The sequence below is a fragment of the Platalea leucorodia genome (genome assembly GCF_965183815.1).
Source record: "Platalea leucorodia genome assembly, chromosome: 9".
Classification (NCBI taxonomy): Eukaryota; Metazoa; Chordata; class Aves; order Pelecaniformes; family Threskiornithidae; genus Platalea; species Platalea leucorodia.
This window is the reverse complement of record NC_138831.1, coordinates 33,897,704-33,918,672: the sequence shown is the minus strand read 5'-3', so window position 1 is coordinate 33,918,672 and position 20,969 is coordinate 33,897,704. Positions and strand designations below refer to the sequence as shown.

Genomic DNA, 20,969 nt, shown 5'->3' with positions numbered 1-20,969 from the left:
CTCACCACCCAGCCGGGAGCAGAGCTGTCAGCCCCACCTGGCAAAGGAGGACACGAGTGCTCAAGTAGCCTGACCACGCTTGTGTGGCAAGTGTGAAGCAGGGAGAGGTTACCCAGGTCTCACAAGTTTCAGGCTCACAGCTTACAACTACAGGACTATTTTGCCTCTCCTTTTTCTGATGTAGCTACCACTGTAGAAAACTGTAGAAAAATGGATTTTTCTCCTCTTGCAGCTTGTTAAATGCTTTCTCCTTTTGTGTTCTGTTCCTCCTTTCAAATCCCATCTGTGCAGGCTGTCTAAATCACCTCCATCCTCTCCTAGCAACCTTTTGCCTCCAGACTAACCCCTCAATCTATTCAATGTAATTTGCAGAGAAATTTGCAGCTGACTAGGTGCCAGCTGGGCAGGGTTCTAAAATAGCTTTCTGAAAGAACCAGGCTCCAGTTCAGTGCCAGTCTGTGGCCTTTTGTCAGCCTCTCTAAACTGGGAGCTGTCCAGGGGTGCAAATGTATTCTCAAAAAGAGAAAGGACTTGGGATGGGTGACCTAACAGTGGCACTAGGAGAGCAAGCCAAAGTGCTGAGAAAACGATGGTGAGAAAAGGTCTATTTTAAGGTTTTTCTGAACTACAGAGACTACTGAAATAAGTAACAGAAAAATTAAGCTAGAAAATACATTTCAGAACAGAGTATGAGTTGCAAAAATGTGCAAGCAACTGTGTTATTGAAACAAATAACTGGCAAAATCTATAAGCCTCGTTGCAATGACGATGAGCCATGAGTGACTTGTGCCTGCTGCTAGGACACTTAGGTGTTTCCAGGCAGCTGGCCAGTCCAGGCAGCCTACCCTACGCAACACCCTGTCGTGCCTCATGTTGTTTAGACCGAGGGGGAAGTTTACCTTACCCGTGTCTCAGATGGTATGCGTATCCATGTTACATTCATATAGCTGTGTAGAAGATTAAGCTTTGCCTCAAGAGACAGAATCAAACTAAGGATGAAAAAAGAAGGGAACAAACAGTCAAAAAGCCTGAAAGAAAAAGCAATACTTCTTAACAGGAAGAGATGTAACAGCAGCCTAAATTGTGGCTGTCAGCTGGAGACCCACCCATGTCTTCTCCCATGTAAGCAGACAACAGGAACAAAGCCCTCTCCGTTAGCAGTTCTCCCAATACTTCAATCAGGTATGGCTCAAGACATTTTACTGCTTAACACTAAAGTTACAGAAAGGTCTTACTTGGCCAGTCTGGTGTTATCATTGTCATCTTTTCCCCACTCCCAGTCTTTCCCAGGATCGACCGCAAAGTGCAAAGGCAGTAACTTGTGTTCAGAGTCAGTCAGGGGGATCACCGCTGAAGTAGAGAAGAAACAAGGATTGGGGTGGGGGGAACAAAAATGACCAAAAAAATTATTTAGCTGTGAAAAGCAGCATAACTGGTTGAAGAAGGGCAGAATTTGAGTGTGCTGCAGAATTATCTCATCCAGAGCACCACGAATGATTTATACCGGGCTCCATTTCCCTATTTTGATGTTTGTGCAATAGAAGAGGAGAGGGAGAGGTTAATACACTGATTGCTCCTGGAGTGAAAGATAGTCACCTGTGGAGGAGGGGAGACCTCTGGATGAACAACATTGCCATTTTGTAATGCAAAATAAACACTTCCTGGAGACAGAGCCATTAGAATAGCAGAAAGCAATAACAAGTTGAAATATCCCTGCCTGTCTCTCACACAGATGCACATACTTGTTAACTATTTTGGTTTTTTTCGGTTTAGTACCTTTTTGTTTTCCACTGCTAAAGAAACAAAAATATATTGATAACAGCATTAAGAAACAAAGCAAAATGCAGTTACAGTTCACTCGAACTGTGAATTAACATAATTGAGGAGCATAGATCAACATATATATGGGTTAAGAGGTCAGTTTGAGGCCTGTCTTGAGTGGAGTGAAAAGACCATTACCGCTGTTATATCCCAGCATTACTGTCTAGCTGTTTTGGCTCTTCTGTCCTTTCCCCTCTCTGCTCGGGCTCTGCCTTCTGACACACATCTTAATGACTCTGCTTTATACTCAGCATGCAGGGACTGCACTCTGATTTTACAGAGTGTCTATCATTCATCACCAGCAAGAAACTAAGAGGAAACCACTGTCAGCTTTAATTAAAGCCAGCAATTTGCTTCCATTTCATTAGAAGAAAAAGTAAAAGCTGTTGAGGGACTGGGTGGGATCCTCAGCATGGTGCAGGTCACTGCTGCTCCTCTGACAACCAATCGAGGAATTTCATTTTCTGTACTAGAACCCTTAAGGACTTTGCCTAGGTATTCATTCCAGCAAAGCCAAGGGGCAAAGAAACCTCGAGAAATCATCCAAACATCATGGCACAGAATTACTGAAAACTGATTGCACTTACTGGTTATATGCTGTTTATAATCTTTTCTGCAGTTCAGAAAACATATGTTGTCAAAACAAAGGTACAGCATTTTTGGTCAAACATTGTTCCTCACCTAGCAGAATGCAGGAAATTTAACCTGCATATTAGATTAACACGGTGAAGTCAGTATTTGGTTCAGACAGCTTGACAACAACCGCAGAAAGTATATATAAATTTTCATCTTTGCAGACAGGAAATAAAAAGGTCAAACCTCTACAAATTTCATGGAAACGTTGCCCCCTACTGCTTATAGTAGGTAATTCTTGAAATATTTTCCCCATATTAACTGCAACTATAGTATGGAACAGCTGGAGATTAATCAACTTTAGTTGCAGATACCACTGTAAGATGCAAGCACAGAAATTAATATTGTAAGAGAATTTAGCTCCTTAAAGAAACTCAGTGTGAATAAGTAGCAGAGAGCCTAACTCTACAATTCAAAATACACTGTAAAGCGAAGAACGTAAGAAATGTACAGCAGAGGTAACAACGGAATACACGAGTACACTTTGTAACACTCATTGGTGTAACGTGAGGGCTTACCTGCTGCATTCAATGAAATTATTGCAACAAAGGGGCTGGAATAACTGAGAACACAATTAACTGATCATGTTTCCCAAGAAAAACACATATTCTGCCAATTAACTGAATTACTAGCAGGTACTGACCAGATTTACAACTGACCTTACAATGCAATGTATCAACTGTTTAAAGGAAGAAGGCAACTTAGAAAAGGCAGCATCATAAGTTTACAACACAACACTTCCACCTCTGGTGGCACCTGACCTTACAGGACAGCCTGGTAGGGAACCGGGAATGTGATCCCGAGGCAGGTGATGCCGGGAAGCCTGGACCAAAGAACCGCCAGATAGTTGAATCAGTCTCTTTGGGATGTAAACCTCAAAAAGTAAATTTGAGCTTCTTTTCTAAGGACCACTGGAAACTAACTAGTTTTCACATAGTTCAATAAATAATCATTTTTATAAACAAATTTTAAAGGAATCCTTTTTAAAGCTGGCTGTTTCTACTGATACTGAAAATACACCCAATAAAAATGTTCAGTGATACTCAGTTTTATTAAAATCTTAATATCTAAGTACCAAACAAAGCTTAGAGCTGATTGTCTATAGCATGTCATTGTTGTCTTAACTAATGTACACATTATGACACGTACTGTCTCCATCTTCACGCAAATTTCTTAACTATTACTTTTCAAACTCTGAGTTGAATGGAAACTGTATACTCATTCTAAGGGATAGCCTGAGGTTGGTATGAAGCACTACCATCTTCATGCAAAAAGTATCTGCTAAAGTAATGGAGTTTTAAAATTCTGTCTTCACTGCAAGAGATTTCTGCTCTCTCAGGGAATTCTGTTTGATAGCCAGGGTTTCTTGCAGGATTTCCCCACGTTCCTGACAGAAAAGTATTTTAATGTTAGGACTGTGAGCAGGATCCATCACATTCATTTCTAAAGCGAACCCAAAGGATTGTAGCATCCTCCTGATGCCCAGCCACATCAGAGAGTCTGCAACTTTGGTGCAGTCGTTCAGTTACACTTGGGCTTGGGTGCTCTCTAGCTGAAACCACACTATTTGAAACACAGTCTACAAGTCCCAATGCCAACAGATGGGACATGTCAAAAGTCACAGCAGCTATTTTGTCCATGGCAGTTTTAAGACACACAGTGAGGACTTTCATGCCATTCCTCAGTTGGGTGTATTGCCACAGTGTTTCCCAGCACTCATCTTCATGCTTCAAGTGTCATTATTAATCTTCTATAAAGAAGAACACTTATTTCTGAACATACTAGTAATATAAAATGCTGACACAGATACTGAAGTACTGCTGTTAAAAACCACCGTCACACCTCTCACACTTGCTACTGCCAACATTCCCTGCTGACTGGCTGACAAAGCATGGGAGCGTGGGAAGCTCCAAGTTCAATGAAGCAGTGTTAGGGGCAGTTGAGAACTGGTCTTTATTTTCTGTAAACAAAGACACAAAACACCTGCATGAATATAGCCTGCATGAATACAAAAGTATTTATAGGTTTTTAATCAGACGTTGTGGATTTCAAAACAAGAGGGCCTTCGGTGACCATCAGAATGCCAGCTATGTGCTGGTAAAAAGAAGACATGTCAAAATGTGTTTTAAATCCTCTCCAGACAAGAGGATGTTAGCATGTTTTCTCTCTTTATACACATTTATAGTAGTGCTCAAAATGATCTGATCAATGACTATATGCCAAAGCAGAATTTCAGGCGTTCACATCAGCATTTATTTGACCACACATACTTCACAAATATGGGACATACTGTCTCCTCCACAAGACAGCTTCTCAGCAGCTTAAACATGTATGTACATACATGCAGTAGTTCAGACAGCTTCAGATGCTGCTCCTGGCATCTGCTTACACGGTTAGAGTATAAATACTATAAGTTATGAACTGCCTAGCTATCAGAGATGCTCCTTTTAAGAACTTGTAGCGCTCTCAGCTGCATTCTGATAGTTCAAAATCTGGCCACGTACTGTGGCACCTGTGCTACTGTTTTCTGACTCTTAACAATCGTGGCTCTCCCTTTGTGCCAAAGCTGCCAACATCTCTATGCTGACAAGGTACCAAAACCAGGCGTTATTCGAGCATCCTTGTGCCAATCTAGTTCCTGTCACAGCGTTTGAAGAACAGCAGCAATGCCATGTTAGCTGTTTAACTGCTGCAGTCTCTAACAGCAACCAGCTTGGCAGCTGAAAGCTAAAGCATTCCCTTCATCCCATACTTAATGCCAAGTGCTCTCTGCTGCTCCACAGAATTGAAGCCTGTGTATTCAAGGCCCTGCAGTAAAACATGTAAAATCGGATCATACAAAACGAATACCATTTTGATCCAACAGCCCTTATAATTAACCTGGATGAACTTACACATGAACAAAGCCAATACACAACATTACTGATGCTGTGCTGGATATTTGGTAGCTTTTTATCTCCCAGCACCCTTCCTGTGTGACTACAGGTGTAGGAAAATCCTACAGAAAGACAGTTTCTAACAAGAAGTATACTTAACATTATTGCTAGCACTTGTGGGAGAAATCAAACATGTGACCTTGTTATCAAACCGAAGATCTTGCAGTGTGTAATTAACAGGTATATATGGCTTGTAATATTAGGAATATTTCAGTAGGTGGCACCAGCTTGAATCACTGAATATTTTAACACATACTGAGAGGTAGGGTCAGAGCAGCTGAACAGTAGTTTCCCTCACTACCTGTTGTCAATCCTGTCACTTAGAGGATACCACAATAGCAGAAGGTTTGGTGGGTGGCGGTTACCCTATCTGCAAAGTTATTGCAGAGATAGTTAAGTTCTCTGTATTCAATCAGATTATTTACGCACATAGGCTCTTGTAAGACCTGTGATAATGAAGTATCGTGTGAAGGCAGATAGATGTGCCTGCAATAAATGAGGTTACTGTCAGTTTACTGATATTATTCTGATCACAATTGTTAGAAAGGAAGAAATAGACTCTGCCTACTCCAGAATTGTCTTGTTTCACCACCAACAGAACTCAGACCTAAAAAGGATCAAGACCAAAGACATGGAGACATGTTCTACAACAAGACAACTCTACAATTTGTAACAGACGTACACGCAGGAGCTGCTAACTTACTAGCACGCTGACACTACAGTCCTGGCTGCAGCATATCAGCAGCAGCCATAACAGTGAAACAGTATCCTTAAAAAGGTTCTCCAAGACTCTGCCTTCATTCGTATCACATTATTGCATTAAAATAGTATGAATTTGCTTCGCAGACTTTCATTTCTCACAAGGTGCTTCACATCATACCGCAGCATACTGCTTTGGAAATGGTTCCTATGCAAAACCATTCTCCTAAGGGCTGCTTTTCTACAGATTGAGGGCTGGGAGGCAGCTGCAATGTCCCAGTGTATAATGCAAAGGCCAGACCTATTGCCCAGCACCTACCTACAAATCTCTGAAATAGCTATGTGCCACTGAAGGCTGAATAGTTGGACTGGATTGATTTTCCCATTGAATATCTGACATCTAGATAACCTTTTTTTCCAATTACTGTCTTACAATTCAGTCTCCTCTTCACCAACGCAAAGTTTGCAAATACCACACGCAACCCTTTGTAGAGTGTTTCCCATCTCACATAACCTCATGTAAAAAACTCTCCGCTCCTTCCAAGAAGGATGACTTAACTAGATGTCAAATTCTTGCATGAAGATGTCTACAACAAAATCTGTTGTTCAAGAGTTTCTTTTCTCCTTTGCATCATTTTAATGAACATCTTTCTCTCTACTTTGCACAGCTGCGGCATGCTGACTGTCTCATAAGCATGGAAAATGCCTAATACATGCAAAATCAGATGAAATGCAGATAAAGTTAGGGAATTAAATGAAGGATATTTAATTGCCTCTAAACTACTCTCTAGGAAGAAGGACTAAATGAAATTCACTCAGGAGATCTCAACAACCAGCACACATTCCATGTTTACTTTACAGGTATATGCATTCATAAGGGATTTAAAACACCTCTGCAGTGTCATCAGGCAAAAAAAAGGAGGACTCATACCTAACAGCAAAACTCCACTGAATTTTTCTAAAGCCTCACCATGTTTTTGGCAAAACACTTTTCCCTTCCCGACAAAAGGAGCAAAGACAGATAGGAGTTCACTCACAGCTTTCTATTATTAGAGCAAATAGGTCTTGCAAATAAGGGCAGTTATAGACAGCTCCTAGGCTACCGATGCAGGAACAAACCCAGTCCTGAAGCACTTGTCACTCCCAATCCCATACCCAGGAAGCTCAAACTTGACACAGAAATACCTGGTCAGACTTTGTTGTCACTGTTCCGAAGTAAAACAGGAGACAGCAAGCTGATATGATAAAAACATTTCAACTAAGTATTTTTAAATGAGAAAAGTGCATTTAGAACACTAGAAGATTTTCCCATTACATGAGTTTTCAGTCGCAATCTGACTCACACTTAATCTTCTAAACACTTTACTAACCCAAATTAACAAAGGCCTTCAAGAACCCAGAAGCACAGAAGGTAACTATTTACATATATGGAACTGACAGAAAAGGTTTAAGTGCCAAAGATAGACAGTGACAGCACAAGGGTTAAGACTGAAGAGTTCTTGGCTCCCAGTCTTGTGATTAAACCACTTAGACTTCTAAGAAAGCAGCAATAGCATTCAGTGGATATTGTTTCCTTTCTGATAGATAAATACACGTACAGGTAGAAGAAAGTACTTTGTGCATTGTATTCAATATATGCCCTTGGGTTGCTGAGTTTATAGCATACCTTGTTCTCTCTGTTGATCTTTTTGTTCCATGGAAACAAGAGCAGAGAAATGGGCCTGATCATAGGCTAGAACAAGAGGTGAGCAATGGCATCTGTTAGGTAGAACTTCAAGTGGCAAATAAATTCCTCCAAATGGTATAGGTGCAAATGCTGCAAAGTAAAATAAGATTTTTCTTTTTAACTATGTCAAAGAACAAACAATAATGTTGGTTCTATTGTATGTAACAATTGTGCTACAACATTTTCAGAACTCCAGGAGAGCAGCCTAAAGTGGAGTAATCAATGCAGAAAACAGTCATAACAACAGGTAAAATTTCATTATAAAACGCCAGGAAATATACTAAGAACAATAATGAAAATATTCCGCTCTTACATATATTTTCCTTGCTCTAACTGTTTACTAGTAAAGATATTAAGGTCTTATAACAAAATCTTGATGACTCTCACACATGTATGCAGATTTGTACCTTCCTGTAATACTTCCAGGTAGAAGGATATTTTCTAATAATCAGCAGTAAATACTCCATCAGTTCTCTTCGTAACACATGCCTTGCATGAGCATATTTCTATCAGAAACATGACAAACATGTTTATAGTCCCCACACGTCATCACACACATCATATATGTATCAATGTGTATATGTATGTATGTATAATAATGATAAGGAAAGATTAAAATAATTCCATAAGTAGAATTTGAATGGGATGCTACATCTGTAAGGGCAAAGCTCTTTCCTTTGAAAGATTCTACACTTGTTTATAATTATGGGAAACAGCAAGTTTGGGCAGGAGAACTCTCAACGTGTTTGCTTCTGACCAATTATTTTTCCTTTTGCTGTGAAAATATGAATCCTTACTGCTGAAATATTTCTGAAATGAGCATAAGGAAAAAGTCAACCCAAACAACGCACTGTTTTTACTAGAGACTCTGTCTTTGAAGAGGTCTGCTCTGTCCAGACTTTGGGATGGAGAACATAATTGTTTTTGAGGCATAAATCTACATTTTGGTGAGTCTATTCAAATTTGACCAAGTTGTTAGTCTTTTTGAAAACCTGTACTTTGTACATACAACAGTTAAACTGGGGTAGCTTGATCATGCTGGTCCATGAAGCCTAGCAGTGAGAAAAACACTGGGATTATTGTGACAGAATCAGATTGGGTCAAGGAGAAGAAAATGTGGGGGGAGGGCAATTTGGGATAGGAAAAGTTATGAGGAAATGAAGCAATAGTGATCGAGCCTGTCAGAGCAGATAGAGATCATACAACCATTCCTTGTAGTTCAGAATTTGAATGGAAACTGAAATTACCCGCCCAGCATTTTCCTGTAGAAGTAAATTTCTGTAAACTCCATCACGTGTTTAACATCCCACTTTAATCAACCAAACATTTCCCTTTAGTTAAGCAACATACTATCATTAATTAGTATTCTATTAGTTCATGGCAAAAAGTGAGAGAGATTAATTTAATCATGCAAGTCCTGCTCAGACAGCTGTCCAGCTGGCTCCACATATCAATCTCACATTTGTGCGCTCACATGTGCAAACTGAATAAAACATTCTGGAAACTTTTGAATGAGAGGCTGCAAAGGAGTTAGTAAAAACCGAAAGCCAAGATATACACATTTAAAATTCAATTTTTCAAAGTCAGATTAGATTCATTTATGCAGAGTTATAAGGGACATCAAAATAACACAGCAAAATTAGAACCTTGTTAACCTAGACCAGTAAGAAATGTATTGTGTTCTGTAATTTGGTGGTTATTAATAATAAATATCTAGGATAAACAGATTTTCAGCAAGACTTACATAATTATCCTGTGTTTTTTACTTTTATCTAATAGAAATGGATTGAGTATCATTCTGCTCTTTCTTTTTTTTTTTCTTCAGAAAATGGCAGCAGCTATCCCATATACACTCAGGTATGTTACAGCTGGGTCTTTTGTTTGTGATAGTTTATGACTGATTCAGTTTACATAGGTGCACAGATTTCTTATGAAAAACTCTTACCTTCTCCCCCTGAGTCTCGTAACATTGTGTCTGCTACTACAACAATAGGTCTTCTCAAAATATGGGCTAAGACAAAAACATGGAACTCTTCTAAGCTCTCATACACTGGATCTTCTGAATTATCGACTCTGGAAGACACAGCATTGAAACTTTTTGAACCAACTTGAACCAACCATTGAAACTTCAGTGAACCGACATATCGCAGCAGCTATTTCTTCTTCTTGGTCTCTCTCATTCCCACTCTTCTGAAACACATATTTCAATTACTGAAATAGGTAACATAAGAAATTGGAAAGGAAAAAAATATTTTTGGAAATAAAATAATAGCAACAGAGAAAATGTTTTCACTTGCAGACCCCACACTAGTTTAGCAGTCAGCAAAATTCATACTTTCTGATACTGTTTGGTAGCCTAATAGGAATAAAACAAGTAATTCTTAGCCAAGCTCCTGGTGTACATCTGCTTTTGTCACAAAAATCATAATTTCATGTGACACCCTTGGCGCACAGATTCTTCAATGAAAATTAAGTATTTTTCTAGTTCCTCTAAACAAAATCCAGGTGAGTTTACCTTGGCAATGTAAGAAACATTGACGTCAGCTTGAGTAAGAGGAATTTAACTTAGAAAGTTGTCAACTTTTGTTCTTCGATTATTACCAAAACATATTTTTTAAGATGGGGGGGGGGGGGTACCTGCGTAAGGAACTGGAGATTGATTTTCCTATTAGATTTTCCAATGAGATGAATTTCACCTACTTTCAGACATCTAAAATCAGAAGTCTAAGCATTTCACCTTGACTGCCTCAGCAGATAACAAAAAACGAGAGGCACATCTGGGTGTAGGATCATCCTCTCCTCTTAAGCATTTGCCCAAAGATGAGATGAAAATTTTCATTTCTCTTTACAGAATACAGAAGGAAGCTAGATCCAAGATGTAGTTAGGTGAGACAAGGCCAAGTATTTTTGCCAGTGCAGCTCTGTGTTTCAGAAAACACGCAGAAAGAATCAATACAAATATCTTATATGGTAGGAGAGCAGAACATAAAATTCAAACAGTAAGACAGCACTACAGAGAAACCCAAGTCTTTTCTTTACATTGGCCTTCTACAGGTCTGATCCAAAGACCACTGGAATTAATGGAAGTCTGTCTGTTCTCCTCATCTAGTTGGAGCAGATACAGAGCACTTTAAAAAGTGGAGAGATAATATTTTGGTTTTAGATTACAATAAATGTTTTATTGAGGAGTATTCCATAGGTCTAAACAGAGTTAATCCTCAACCAGCTTCACAATAAGCAAGTAATTTAAGACAAAGACAAAGAAGGGCTGTTCTTGGAAGGAATTAAAAAAAAAAAAAAAATCTATGTAAAATATAATTGGAAGACAATTTGAGCACTTGAAGAGTCTTCTGCACTTGGAAGAGTTACTTCTTCCTTTTGACTTGTTGATACCATTATGGAATATACATCTTGGGAAAAAAAATTATTAAATTCATTATCCTTACTTGGTGAAAATGCCTTTCAACACCTCGTTCTCCAAAACACAGGTATTAAGTGGTAATATGCTGACAGTATGGTGTTTTGTTTCAAAACCATGATAATTAGTCCTACATTTCAAAGGTGGCCAATATTAATAAATTACCTACTGAAAGAATTTGACAAAGACAAGTACACACAATATGTTTTGTTTTGCTTTTAAAAAAAAAAAAAAAAAAAAAAAAGACACTGAGCTATCCAAGTCCTATCTGGGATGGTTTGGGCAGTTTCTGTTCTAGTCATAATCTGATGTCTGAAAAGCATAAGCAATGACAGAAGACAAAGGAAAACTGAATAACTGGATGTGTATTAGAAAAGATATCTGGTTGCAACAGGAATATCAGAGAAAACTCATGTTAGGTTACATAATTACTACTATCTAGAAGAACACAGAGATAAGACATTTAGGAAAGCCAAAAATGTGTACAGCACATAAGAGCAAGATTTGTAATTTTTTCATGTCAGTACTGAAAAGCTATAAACCACCCAGGAAACCAGCCCCTGTCAGATTCATCTACAGCCTACACATCTATTCTCAATACCATCAAGTGTCAGAAATTCAAATTTAACAAAACAAATCAATAGCGTTAAACCACCACATACATATAGAGAGGCAAATCCTCAGAATATAATTTATGGACTAAAATCCTTAAATTCCTTAAAATATACCTGTGCTATCCTATTCATCTTAATACATTGGTCTTATTTTCCCAACTTATACAAATTTCAAAAAACCTTTTTTCTTCATATATGAATGGACAAACACAATCACTAAGTTTGTTTTAAATGTTCTCTTTTACTGAAAAGCTTACAAAATGCACAGTTACATGTTGCATGGCTCAAAACTTTTGACAGCAAGAAGAGAGAAACTTTATTTAAAGAATATATGCTAGTAACTTCTAGAGATATGATGCTGATCGCTAAATGCAATGGGGTACTTTTCCCCCAAAAAGGGTAAGACTGAAAACCTGACTTAAAATTGAGTGACAAAATTAAAAAAAAAAAAAAAAAAAAAAAAAAAAAGGTTTTCCGACTAGCATCAGTATGCTTTGGATCAGCCCCACAATCTTCCAGGAAACAGAACTGCCCAGCACCTTTGGAAAGCTAACCTATAAAGTTTTAAGCATTTATGAAACAGATCATTCTTTCATCTGGACTGCAAGAATAATTCTGTAAAATTCTCCACTTCTCTAGCTGAACACTTCCAAGCCCTTCTATGACTTCATAAGCATTTTATAGGATTTTTGGTTTCAGTTTTCTCCCTTCCTATTTTTCTAGTTTAATGTCATTAATGTCACTATCCCATTTTAAAGCTTTGCCTCTACATAGAAGACAGAAATAAACACACTAGATGGAAGAAGACTGAAAAATGGTAGGGTTGTGGGAAGCAGACAAATGTAAAGACGATAATTCACAGCTGAGTGCTGCTTAAAAATATAATACACACAGAGCACAGCTTCTGTGAGACAGACAGATAAAGGTGGGCAACATAACCTAGGCACACTCTTAAAATGAAGGCAGCTATTGTCCTCTTATTGTTACGCGTGCAGAGAACTTCCATAATTAACTGCCATTAATTTTCATTATATGTGAAAAATAGTAACTGAACATAACTGTATGGGCACTGCTCTAGAATGTGTGGGACAAATATAGTAACCTTCTCACAGGTCTGATGGCATCCAGCCCATCCCTGGAACTTTACATTAAAATCTTTCATCCCAACCTAGCAGCACAGGAGGATGGAAATTATTAACAGTAGGCTGATGCAGGATACAAATTCTCTGATCAAGCAGCGAGACACCTCTACTTCTCTGTATCCCTCTTCCCGCTACCCAAACTCGTCAGGAAATTTTTCCTGATGTTCAAACTAAATTCCCCGTTTTGTAATTTCCTTTCATATTCCTTACTGAATTCTTCTCCATTGTTGGCTGCAACAGCTTTTCAGCATTTGCAGTCCATTATGTCACCCTCAGAGTAATTTGTTAGCCAAGAGGAAGTTAGAAGAATCATGTTATTGGCAAGACAATATGCTACAAAGATTTCCAGCTATTTTCTCACGTATTTCCAGACTATCAGTCCTAAAGTTTTTCTTCAAATCCTCTAATTGTTCCTCACCTCCTAGTTAAGGAGAAGGACTTCATCCCTTTGGTCAGCTGATGTCAAGCCTGACTGCACATCAAGTCCAAAATTCCACCGGTCTTTTTTACTCTTCAATATCACAACACCAAGTTGCTTGATTCACTATTTATGATCATATTCACACATTTCAAACCCTTCTCTGCTATTACACATCTGTTTTCCAGTGCTCATTTTCACAGAATCACAGAGTGGCTGAGGTTGGAAGGGACCTCTGGAGGTCACCTTGTCCAACACCCCTGTTCAGGTAGGGTCATCTAGAGCCAGTTGCCCAGCACTGTGTCCAGACACCTTTTGAGTATCTCCAAGGAGGAAGACTTCACAGCCTCTCTGGGCAATCTTTTCAATGTCCAACTTTATTTCATCATTGCCAGTAATTCATGTGGGCTATCTTATATTATTTCAGTGCCACTGCTGAGGATTCAGTATGAATTTTCCTAAAGATTAATGGGAATGAAAAATCATCATTAACAAGTATCCATAGCAACCTGCCACATCCTTTGATCCACTTATCATTCCACTTTTTTTCATGGACCTTTATGTATGCTAACTACATGGCCATGAAAATTGTGGACAAAGTAATTTTGTCAAAATAAAATGGAAGCAAAGGAAATTTCAGAAACTGAAATTAATTCCTCTGTTCATGTAAAGTTAATTTTTAAATAATGAAATCCGCATATATAAGAGCATATAAATCTGCATTGCAGAATCCTGCTCAACCAGGGCACCGACTAAATAATTTATCTTGATTGTGAGAACAAACTAACAAAAAAGAAAAAAAAAAAAAAACCAAAACCAAAACCAACAAACCTCAGTCTGTCCTGCAGGACCACTGATACCTCGAATCCCAACACGGTGGACACCTACTCAGCACTCCAAAGAGATTCTCTCTCCTATGGAAAATCCAATTTGTACTGCAGTCAGTAATGAAAAAAACCTCAAAAACTGAAACAGGAAAGTTACCTGCCCTGCTGTTCCACCTGGCTATCTGCTGTCTGTTCCTCTCTTTTGCCTGTAAACTCTGAGCAAGATCAGTTTTCATGTCCTTGGATTTCCTTCTAAATGGCTCCCTGTGGTAACCTTGCTTTTTTTCCCCCGATACATACGATCCAGATTCTCAGTTTGTCCAACAGACTCGTAACAGCTATTCCAAATTTAGATTAAGTTTCAGGATTCACGCAGAGCAAGAGACCAATGCCTGCAGACAGTTGAGATGTACTGAAACAACATGACAAGTACTAAGTTCTTCAACCTGGTGACTAGGTACAAGCATGAGACCAGAATGAAATCTGAGTTCATATCTCGATCTGCCACCATTCCATTTCTGAAACCTTTTCTTTCCCTGCTTAAGAATCCCCAAATTAAAACCAACATACACCACAGCCGCAGCTTACTAGCAAGTACAAATTTCTGCTGTAGGTAGATGTAGGGACCTACCCATTGATTTCCTTACACAGTATTTCAGGAACGAGCTTCAACTCAAACACGAAAAACTGCACAGTAGTGGGACGTTTCTCTTCTTTTCTTCACGGTAAAAAATAAATGGTATACTGCACTGACTAAAGGTGATACAGAATGTGAATGTTTCGAGTTCCCCTTTTTGTTTCTTAGTCTTTAAAAATACCAATTTTTTTTTTCTCAGGCAAAAACAATATCTAGGAAGCTGTTTTCAAGGCATATAATAAAAGAGAAAACCTAAATCAACTTTCCCTAGACTATTTTGGTTTGCATGTTATTTTTATTTAACTGTATGCGAACGCATGCTTTTGTGTAAAACATCATCTGTGCCATGTGAGATGCAACCATCTGTCAAATAGGAAGTATCCTGAATTCAACAAAAACTTGTTAAATAAGGAAAAACCCAATCACTACGTAGGTACTAGTACTTAATTTTAATATGACATAATTCTGATCCCTCCTTTGCCTTGACTTTTATGTCTTTTCCAGAGTCTGTGGGATATCCACTCTCTTCAGACCTGAAGGGCTGTCTGAACTAGTATATTTGAATCACCATGGCAATTTGATTATTTCCAGGCTACGTTTGGCTTAAGTACAATTTACATCAACTGAAAACAGGCCAGATGAAAAGATTTATTAGCGATCAGAAACTTTAGCTAGTAAGGAAAAAGATATACTGTTATAATGAACCTTTTTCTATCTGCACCCTATAATTGCTGCATATACCGAATATATTAAAAAGGAACAGCACTCTTATAATAGACAACCACATCAAATAAAAATAGTTTTAAAGCAATGTCTTTGTTAAATGATCTAAACTAAATTCTCTACAAGATGCGGGTCTGACGGACACAGTAGTTTTGTATGAAGAACTGTATGTTGAAATACTCTGAATACCTAACCAAGTCCAAAACCTCAGAGATTACATGCATTTGAGAAGTACTTACTGTTTAAATGTTCTGGGTTTCTGCCTTAAATGAAACTCTAATGACACACGGGAAGATTACAGCAATATTCCCTCCCTTCTTTCCCATTCAAAATCACTTGACTTTAGTAATAAGATAGTGCCAACAGCATACAAGACAGCTAGCTAGAAAGTGACAGTTAATACTAAATAAGAATACCATCCACTTTCAAAATCTGTATTAGCTCATCCCATGACGCAACATGACACCTAGCTTTCAGCTCTACTAGGTTTTCAAGAAGTGAGTAACAACAGTGATATTCAATCTAGCACTAGAACAGGCTTTGAAATCTCACTGACGATAGACTGCAAAATGAAGGAATGGGTTGCAATTTTCTCTTTAGCAGGATTGCAATAGTTAGGTTCTTAACAAAAACAGAGGGTACAAGACATTTTCCTTTTTTCCAAGCAGTTGCTTCAATTCAGTACCCCTGGTTTTGCTTGTAAATGGAGATAAATGAAACAATTATGTTAATCTGAAATTTATGTTTTACAGAAAGATGTGCAAGTCTGTTTCAAAATAAGAATCTCTTCATAGTTAATTAGTTTGCTCTGCTTTAGTTCTTGAAGGATTTTACATGTTGGAAACAAGGACTTAGGAACCAGGTTTTTCTATGTGTCCTTTCTCTTTTTCTTTTTTTCCCAACTTCCAAGCCTCAGAACGAGAGTGCTCTCAAAGAAGACATCTTTGGAGATTTAGTGACAATTGCTGATCTCCTTTGCATGTAGTTCACTCTGAAAAATAACTAAAAGGAACTTGCAGGTGAATGAGGCAACATAATTCCAGACTTAGGCTTGTCACTGAATTCTTTTGAAGCAGATACAACTTCTGATGCTTTATCTAATTCTGACACCAAAGGAAAATGCCTCCTCTACAATTCAAAGACTAACTGGCAAGCTTTCTTAATACAGCACCTAACTAGAGAATGTAATATACCCCATCTCAAAAATACTATTTTGATATTCCTTTTCCTTCTCAAGGGCTCTACTTTGAACATGGGTACATTAAACTGAGAAAATAATTCATTCTGTCACATTCATTCTGTCTTTGGAATGATTGTAAAGAGAATTACATATTCACATGTTTAATAGGCTAAGTTTCTTGCCTGATTCCTCTTTCACCATTTTAAAGGAAAAAATAACTATTGTCTATTTATCCTTACTTTATTTTGATAACTTTGCAAAAAGATAAACGCAAACCATGATGAGAACATTGAAAACAATTTAAATCTTTATGTAATAGTGATACTCCCTGTTTAAGTATCTGGGATAGGTAAAGGTGGTTGACTGACTGGCAAATGCAACATTTGAGGACATCTCTGACTGGCAGATACCAAAACTACATAGCACGTGAAACATACAGAATGGAACAGAGAGAGTAAGGCCAGAGAAAATGGATGGTGAATAGCCAAATTTAACAGAAATGTGAATTGAACTGCGTTAGAAGACTAAAGCATATCAACAGGAAAATATCTCCAAACAGAGGAAACAAACTAGAGAGTAAAATGAAAACCAATCTTTTTTCTAGCCACAAAATAGAAGAAAATGAGACATATAATGGCTAACAATTTTCTAAACAATGTCCTCCTGCATTAGTAGAATTACCTGTCCTCGACATCACAGGGTTAAAAGGAAAATATAATATTCTTTCAAAGCCCAGAGAATATTTTCTAAAGATTTTATTACTCTCATTGTGCTGTATGCCCTGTTTTGTCAATTTACTTATCATCACATGCAATTTTCTCCAGGGGAAACAGTAGCAAGAGAAAAACATGCACTGAGTAAACACACACTAAATATTTTTAGTGATAAACACTAGATACAAAACCTAGGGCTTCTGCATTCTTAAGGCTGGTCAATAATCCTATACTTCGGGAACAGCTGCACTGAAAGTGAGGGATGGTTTATCATACCAGCTATTTAAAGCAGATTCTGTATGTGCATCAGAGGTATTTAAATGTTGCAGATACTACTTCATCCCAAACTTTTTCACAAATATGTTTCTAACCTTTTTTTCCAATAGCTTCTAAACATCTAAACTAAATGCATGCTGGCAGTAAAGTAGACGGTACTGGGTTTTTCCCTGCGACCATCAAATTTTCTGGTACTGTTTATAATAAGCTAATTGACTAAAATGCTACTAATTGAGTACTACACAAAGATGAAACATGCATACTAAGCTGTTCTTCAAGAAAACACATTCTTTCCTTGCTTGCCTCTAAGCACTGAGTAGTAACCAGCACACATTGAAACTTTGCAGAGTGCAATCAAAGTAGCTGCAATCAGCCATACTCTTATGGAATCAATCTAGATAAACAGATATGAAATCAGGTAAGAAAAGAATCTGATGTGGCTCTTAGAAATACAGACATACCCTATACAGAACCTTCCAGCAACATCAAACTTTACTAGGATGACACTGAATCAGTTTAATGTGAAATAAAAACCCCTACAATCTTTAAATAATTCTTGCGTTTGAGAGCACTATTTATATTACATGGGTTTAATAAAAGCTTGAATAGTCAAAGAAAGGGCAACTGTTCCTACCAGTGCAATATTAATTATCGTAATATTTAGTTAAAGTTTTTTGTAACTGTTCAAAGATTGAAGTAGCATGTTGATTTTTCAGAAGGGTTTCATGACACTACAAAGTATAACTTGATATTCTACTTTCTGTTTAAAAAGACACTGCATCCAAATATTTAATCTTTAGCTTTAATACCAAAATTATTACTTTTTTCCCCTGTACACTTAGGCCTAACAGAATTTTAAAAGTAGAAAATGTGAAGAGTTACTTGGTGACTTGCCCTCAATAAAGATCTCTCTGAAGATTTTCTGTTCGAACTACAAGGCAAAAAAGGACTGAAATAAATGTGTGAATATTAGAAGATGGCATTAAAGCTGGGCTAAAGCACAGAAAAGGTGATATCCAGGCACAAACTACTTTCTTCTAGAATGCTATTAGACGATGTGATGTTACTGTGTCATTCCATGTTTTAGTAAAAGTATCTGAGCAGTGGTTATCTTTCTGCTAAGTCTTCCTCAAACGAAAAGCTACATATCTTCAGTGACACAAGGCACTTCATCTCCTTGAAGCTAGATGCTACTGCCAACATGCTTGTTGCAGAAGCCAAGAAATTAGGATTTATGAAATCCAGACTCCTCTGGACGCAAAATAACCTCAAGTTAGTGCGGTAACTGTACAAGGAAACTTAATAAAAATGCTAAATATTTAGATATTAGATAATTATATTCTACCATGCAAAAAAATCACAACCAGTTAAAAAGGCAGTTTGATGGTCCTATAAACATCTTCATTCATTTGTACTGTATTGTTTTCCTACTGAGAACAAAAACTAAAAGATTTTGTCATACTCTAAACTTACCCACCACCAGTGCCTCCATTTTTGCTGAAATGGGTACGAGGCTCACTTGATGCCAGTTTAAGCAGTTCATTCCACTCCCGTTCCCATTCTTCTTCAGTATACACTAAACCTGACTATGGGAGAGAATGAAATACCTTTACAATTATGCTTGTACAAAATGTAAACAGACTTCTGTAATACTATTTACAACTAACTTATTTTGAGCTTCGTTCATGATATGGTTTAATATCTTGGACCATTAATGGTTCAACATTTCTATTCAGGTGAAAGAATATTAACTTACTAAAAAAAGATCTAAACCACTAACTGCATACTGGATTACATTTCTAGATGTGGGTCTGCTGCTGCTAACGCAGTGCTCCACTATTGGAGATGCAGTTATTCACACCCATGTGAATTCCTTGCAACCATGGTTAGCATGCTTTACTGCCCATTTCTGGAGGTTTGCTTTCTTCCCCAATATGGAACTACTACAAATGCCCTCCTTGGCAGACAGGTGATGCTTTCTCCCTCTGTTCAAGAGCAGAAAGGGTATGTAAGTGCTTCTGTGCCCCTGTGTTTTCAGGTAGCCTGAAGTAGCTGAGCCAGTCACAGCTCAGCTGTGTTCTCACTGACTGCTGCCAACAAAAAGCAGATTACAAGTAAGTCACAAACATTTAAGCATATTCACTTGATAGCATTCAGGATTGTTCCTGAAACTGGCTAGCCCCTGTTTAGGCACAGACATCTTCAGAAAATAATACATGCTGAAGTGCAGCTTTTAATCAACAGTTAAACCAAACCTACAGATGATTTTCGTTAAGAAACATCCACTCAATATTTGGTCACAGCTCTAAGAATTCTAATTCACCACTCTGAGGAATCTTTCCTAAATGGAGTTTTCTTTCTTTTGTGGATTTCATCCACTCATTTTATAATGCTCGTGATAGCTAAATTATACATTTAATTTTGCAGCCCAAAATTTTCTATAGGTTCCAAACTCATCTTAGACCTTTGCAGGCACAAAACTGCGCATATTTATGCCCACAAAGCCACAAACACATTTGCATTCTGATACAAAAATCCTAAATACAAGTATCTCTTTCCCCATGTAAAGTGGAAGCACGAGGAATTTGATAGCAATTAAAACTTTCACACCAAACTTCAGAAGAATGCTTTTGACTTTAAATGGTATTAACAAGACTGTCTTTAGGCCATACAGACCTCCTTATTCTGCTGGGTCTGTTGCCATCTCCATCTTCTTTTCAATGCTTCCCTTTCAGCTCCACTTCTCATCATAGTATAGAGTGCTTTACGTAAAACAAGGTCCCGATCATGAAATCCCCACATCCCTAAAGTAGCACAAGACAACATTCAGTTGTAAAGAAGCTACAGTGAAATAGAAATAGTAAGTACTAATACAATTAATATTGCTCTATTAGTGAAAGAAGCATAGCTTATACGTTATTTAAGATTCTCCTTGGCAAATAATTCACTCATTATTTTTAAGGTTTCCTAAAGAAACAGTCAATATAGGTAAGCTAATGAGCAACAAGAGGGAATTCTAACAAAGTTTAAACTTTAATTAAGGAATGACTGAAGATTTGAGTTGTTTCAGTGTTTGTTTGCAGGCAACTTCAACTTTGCTGCAAGCAATGGAATATTCAATGCACAGGCTGGTTTTAGCTGTAGCTGCCAACAGAGCTTGCAGACACAAGACTGCTAACGACAACTGCAGGCGCTTTTGTGAATCA

The 20,969-nt window shown here is 37.8% G+C and overlaps 1 protein-coding gene across 2 annotated transcripts in view; it reads right to left on the bottom strand.

The window, feature by feature from the left end:
• The window catches only part of OTUD7A (OTU deubiquitinase 7A), a gene marked incomplete at both ends in the record, with an annotated part of 57,342 nt that overhangs the window by 2,489 nt on the left and 33,884 nt on the right, over positions 1-20,969 (bottom strand). For both annotated transcript variants that reach the window (XM_082322578.1, XM_082322579.1), the window contains 6 exons: positions 905-989; positions 1,236-1,350; positions 7,756-7,905; positions 9,761-9,888; positions 19,237-19,349; positions 20,440-20,567. In XM_082322578.1, the coding sequence (XP_082178704.1) occupies positions 905-989; positions 1,236-1,350; positions 7,756-7,905; positions 9,761-9,888; positions 19,237-19,349; positions 20,440-20,567 (719 nt within the window). The remainder of the gene's footprint in view (positions 1-904; positions 990-1,235; positions 1,351-7,755; positions 7,906-9,760; positions 9,889-19,236; positions 19,350-20,439; positions 20,568-20,969) is intronic.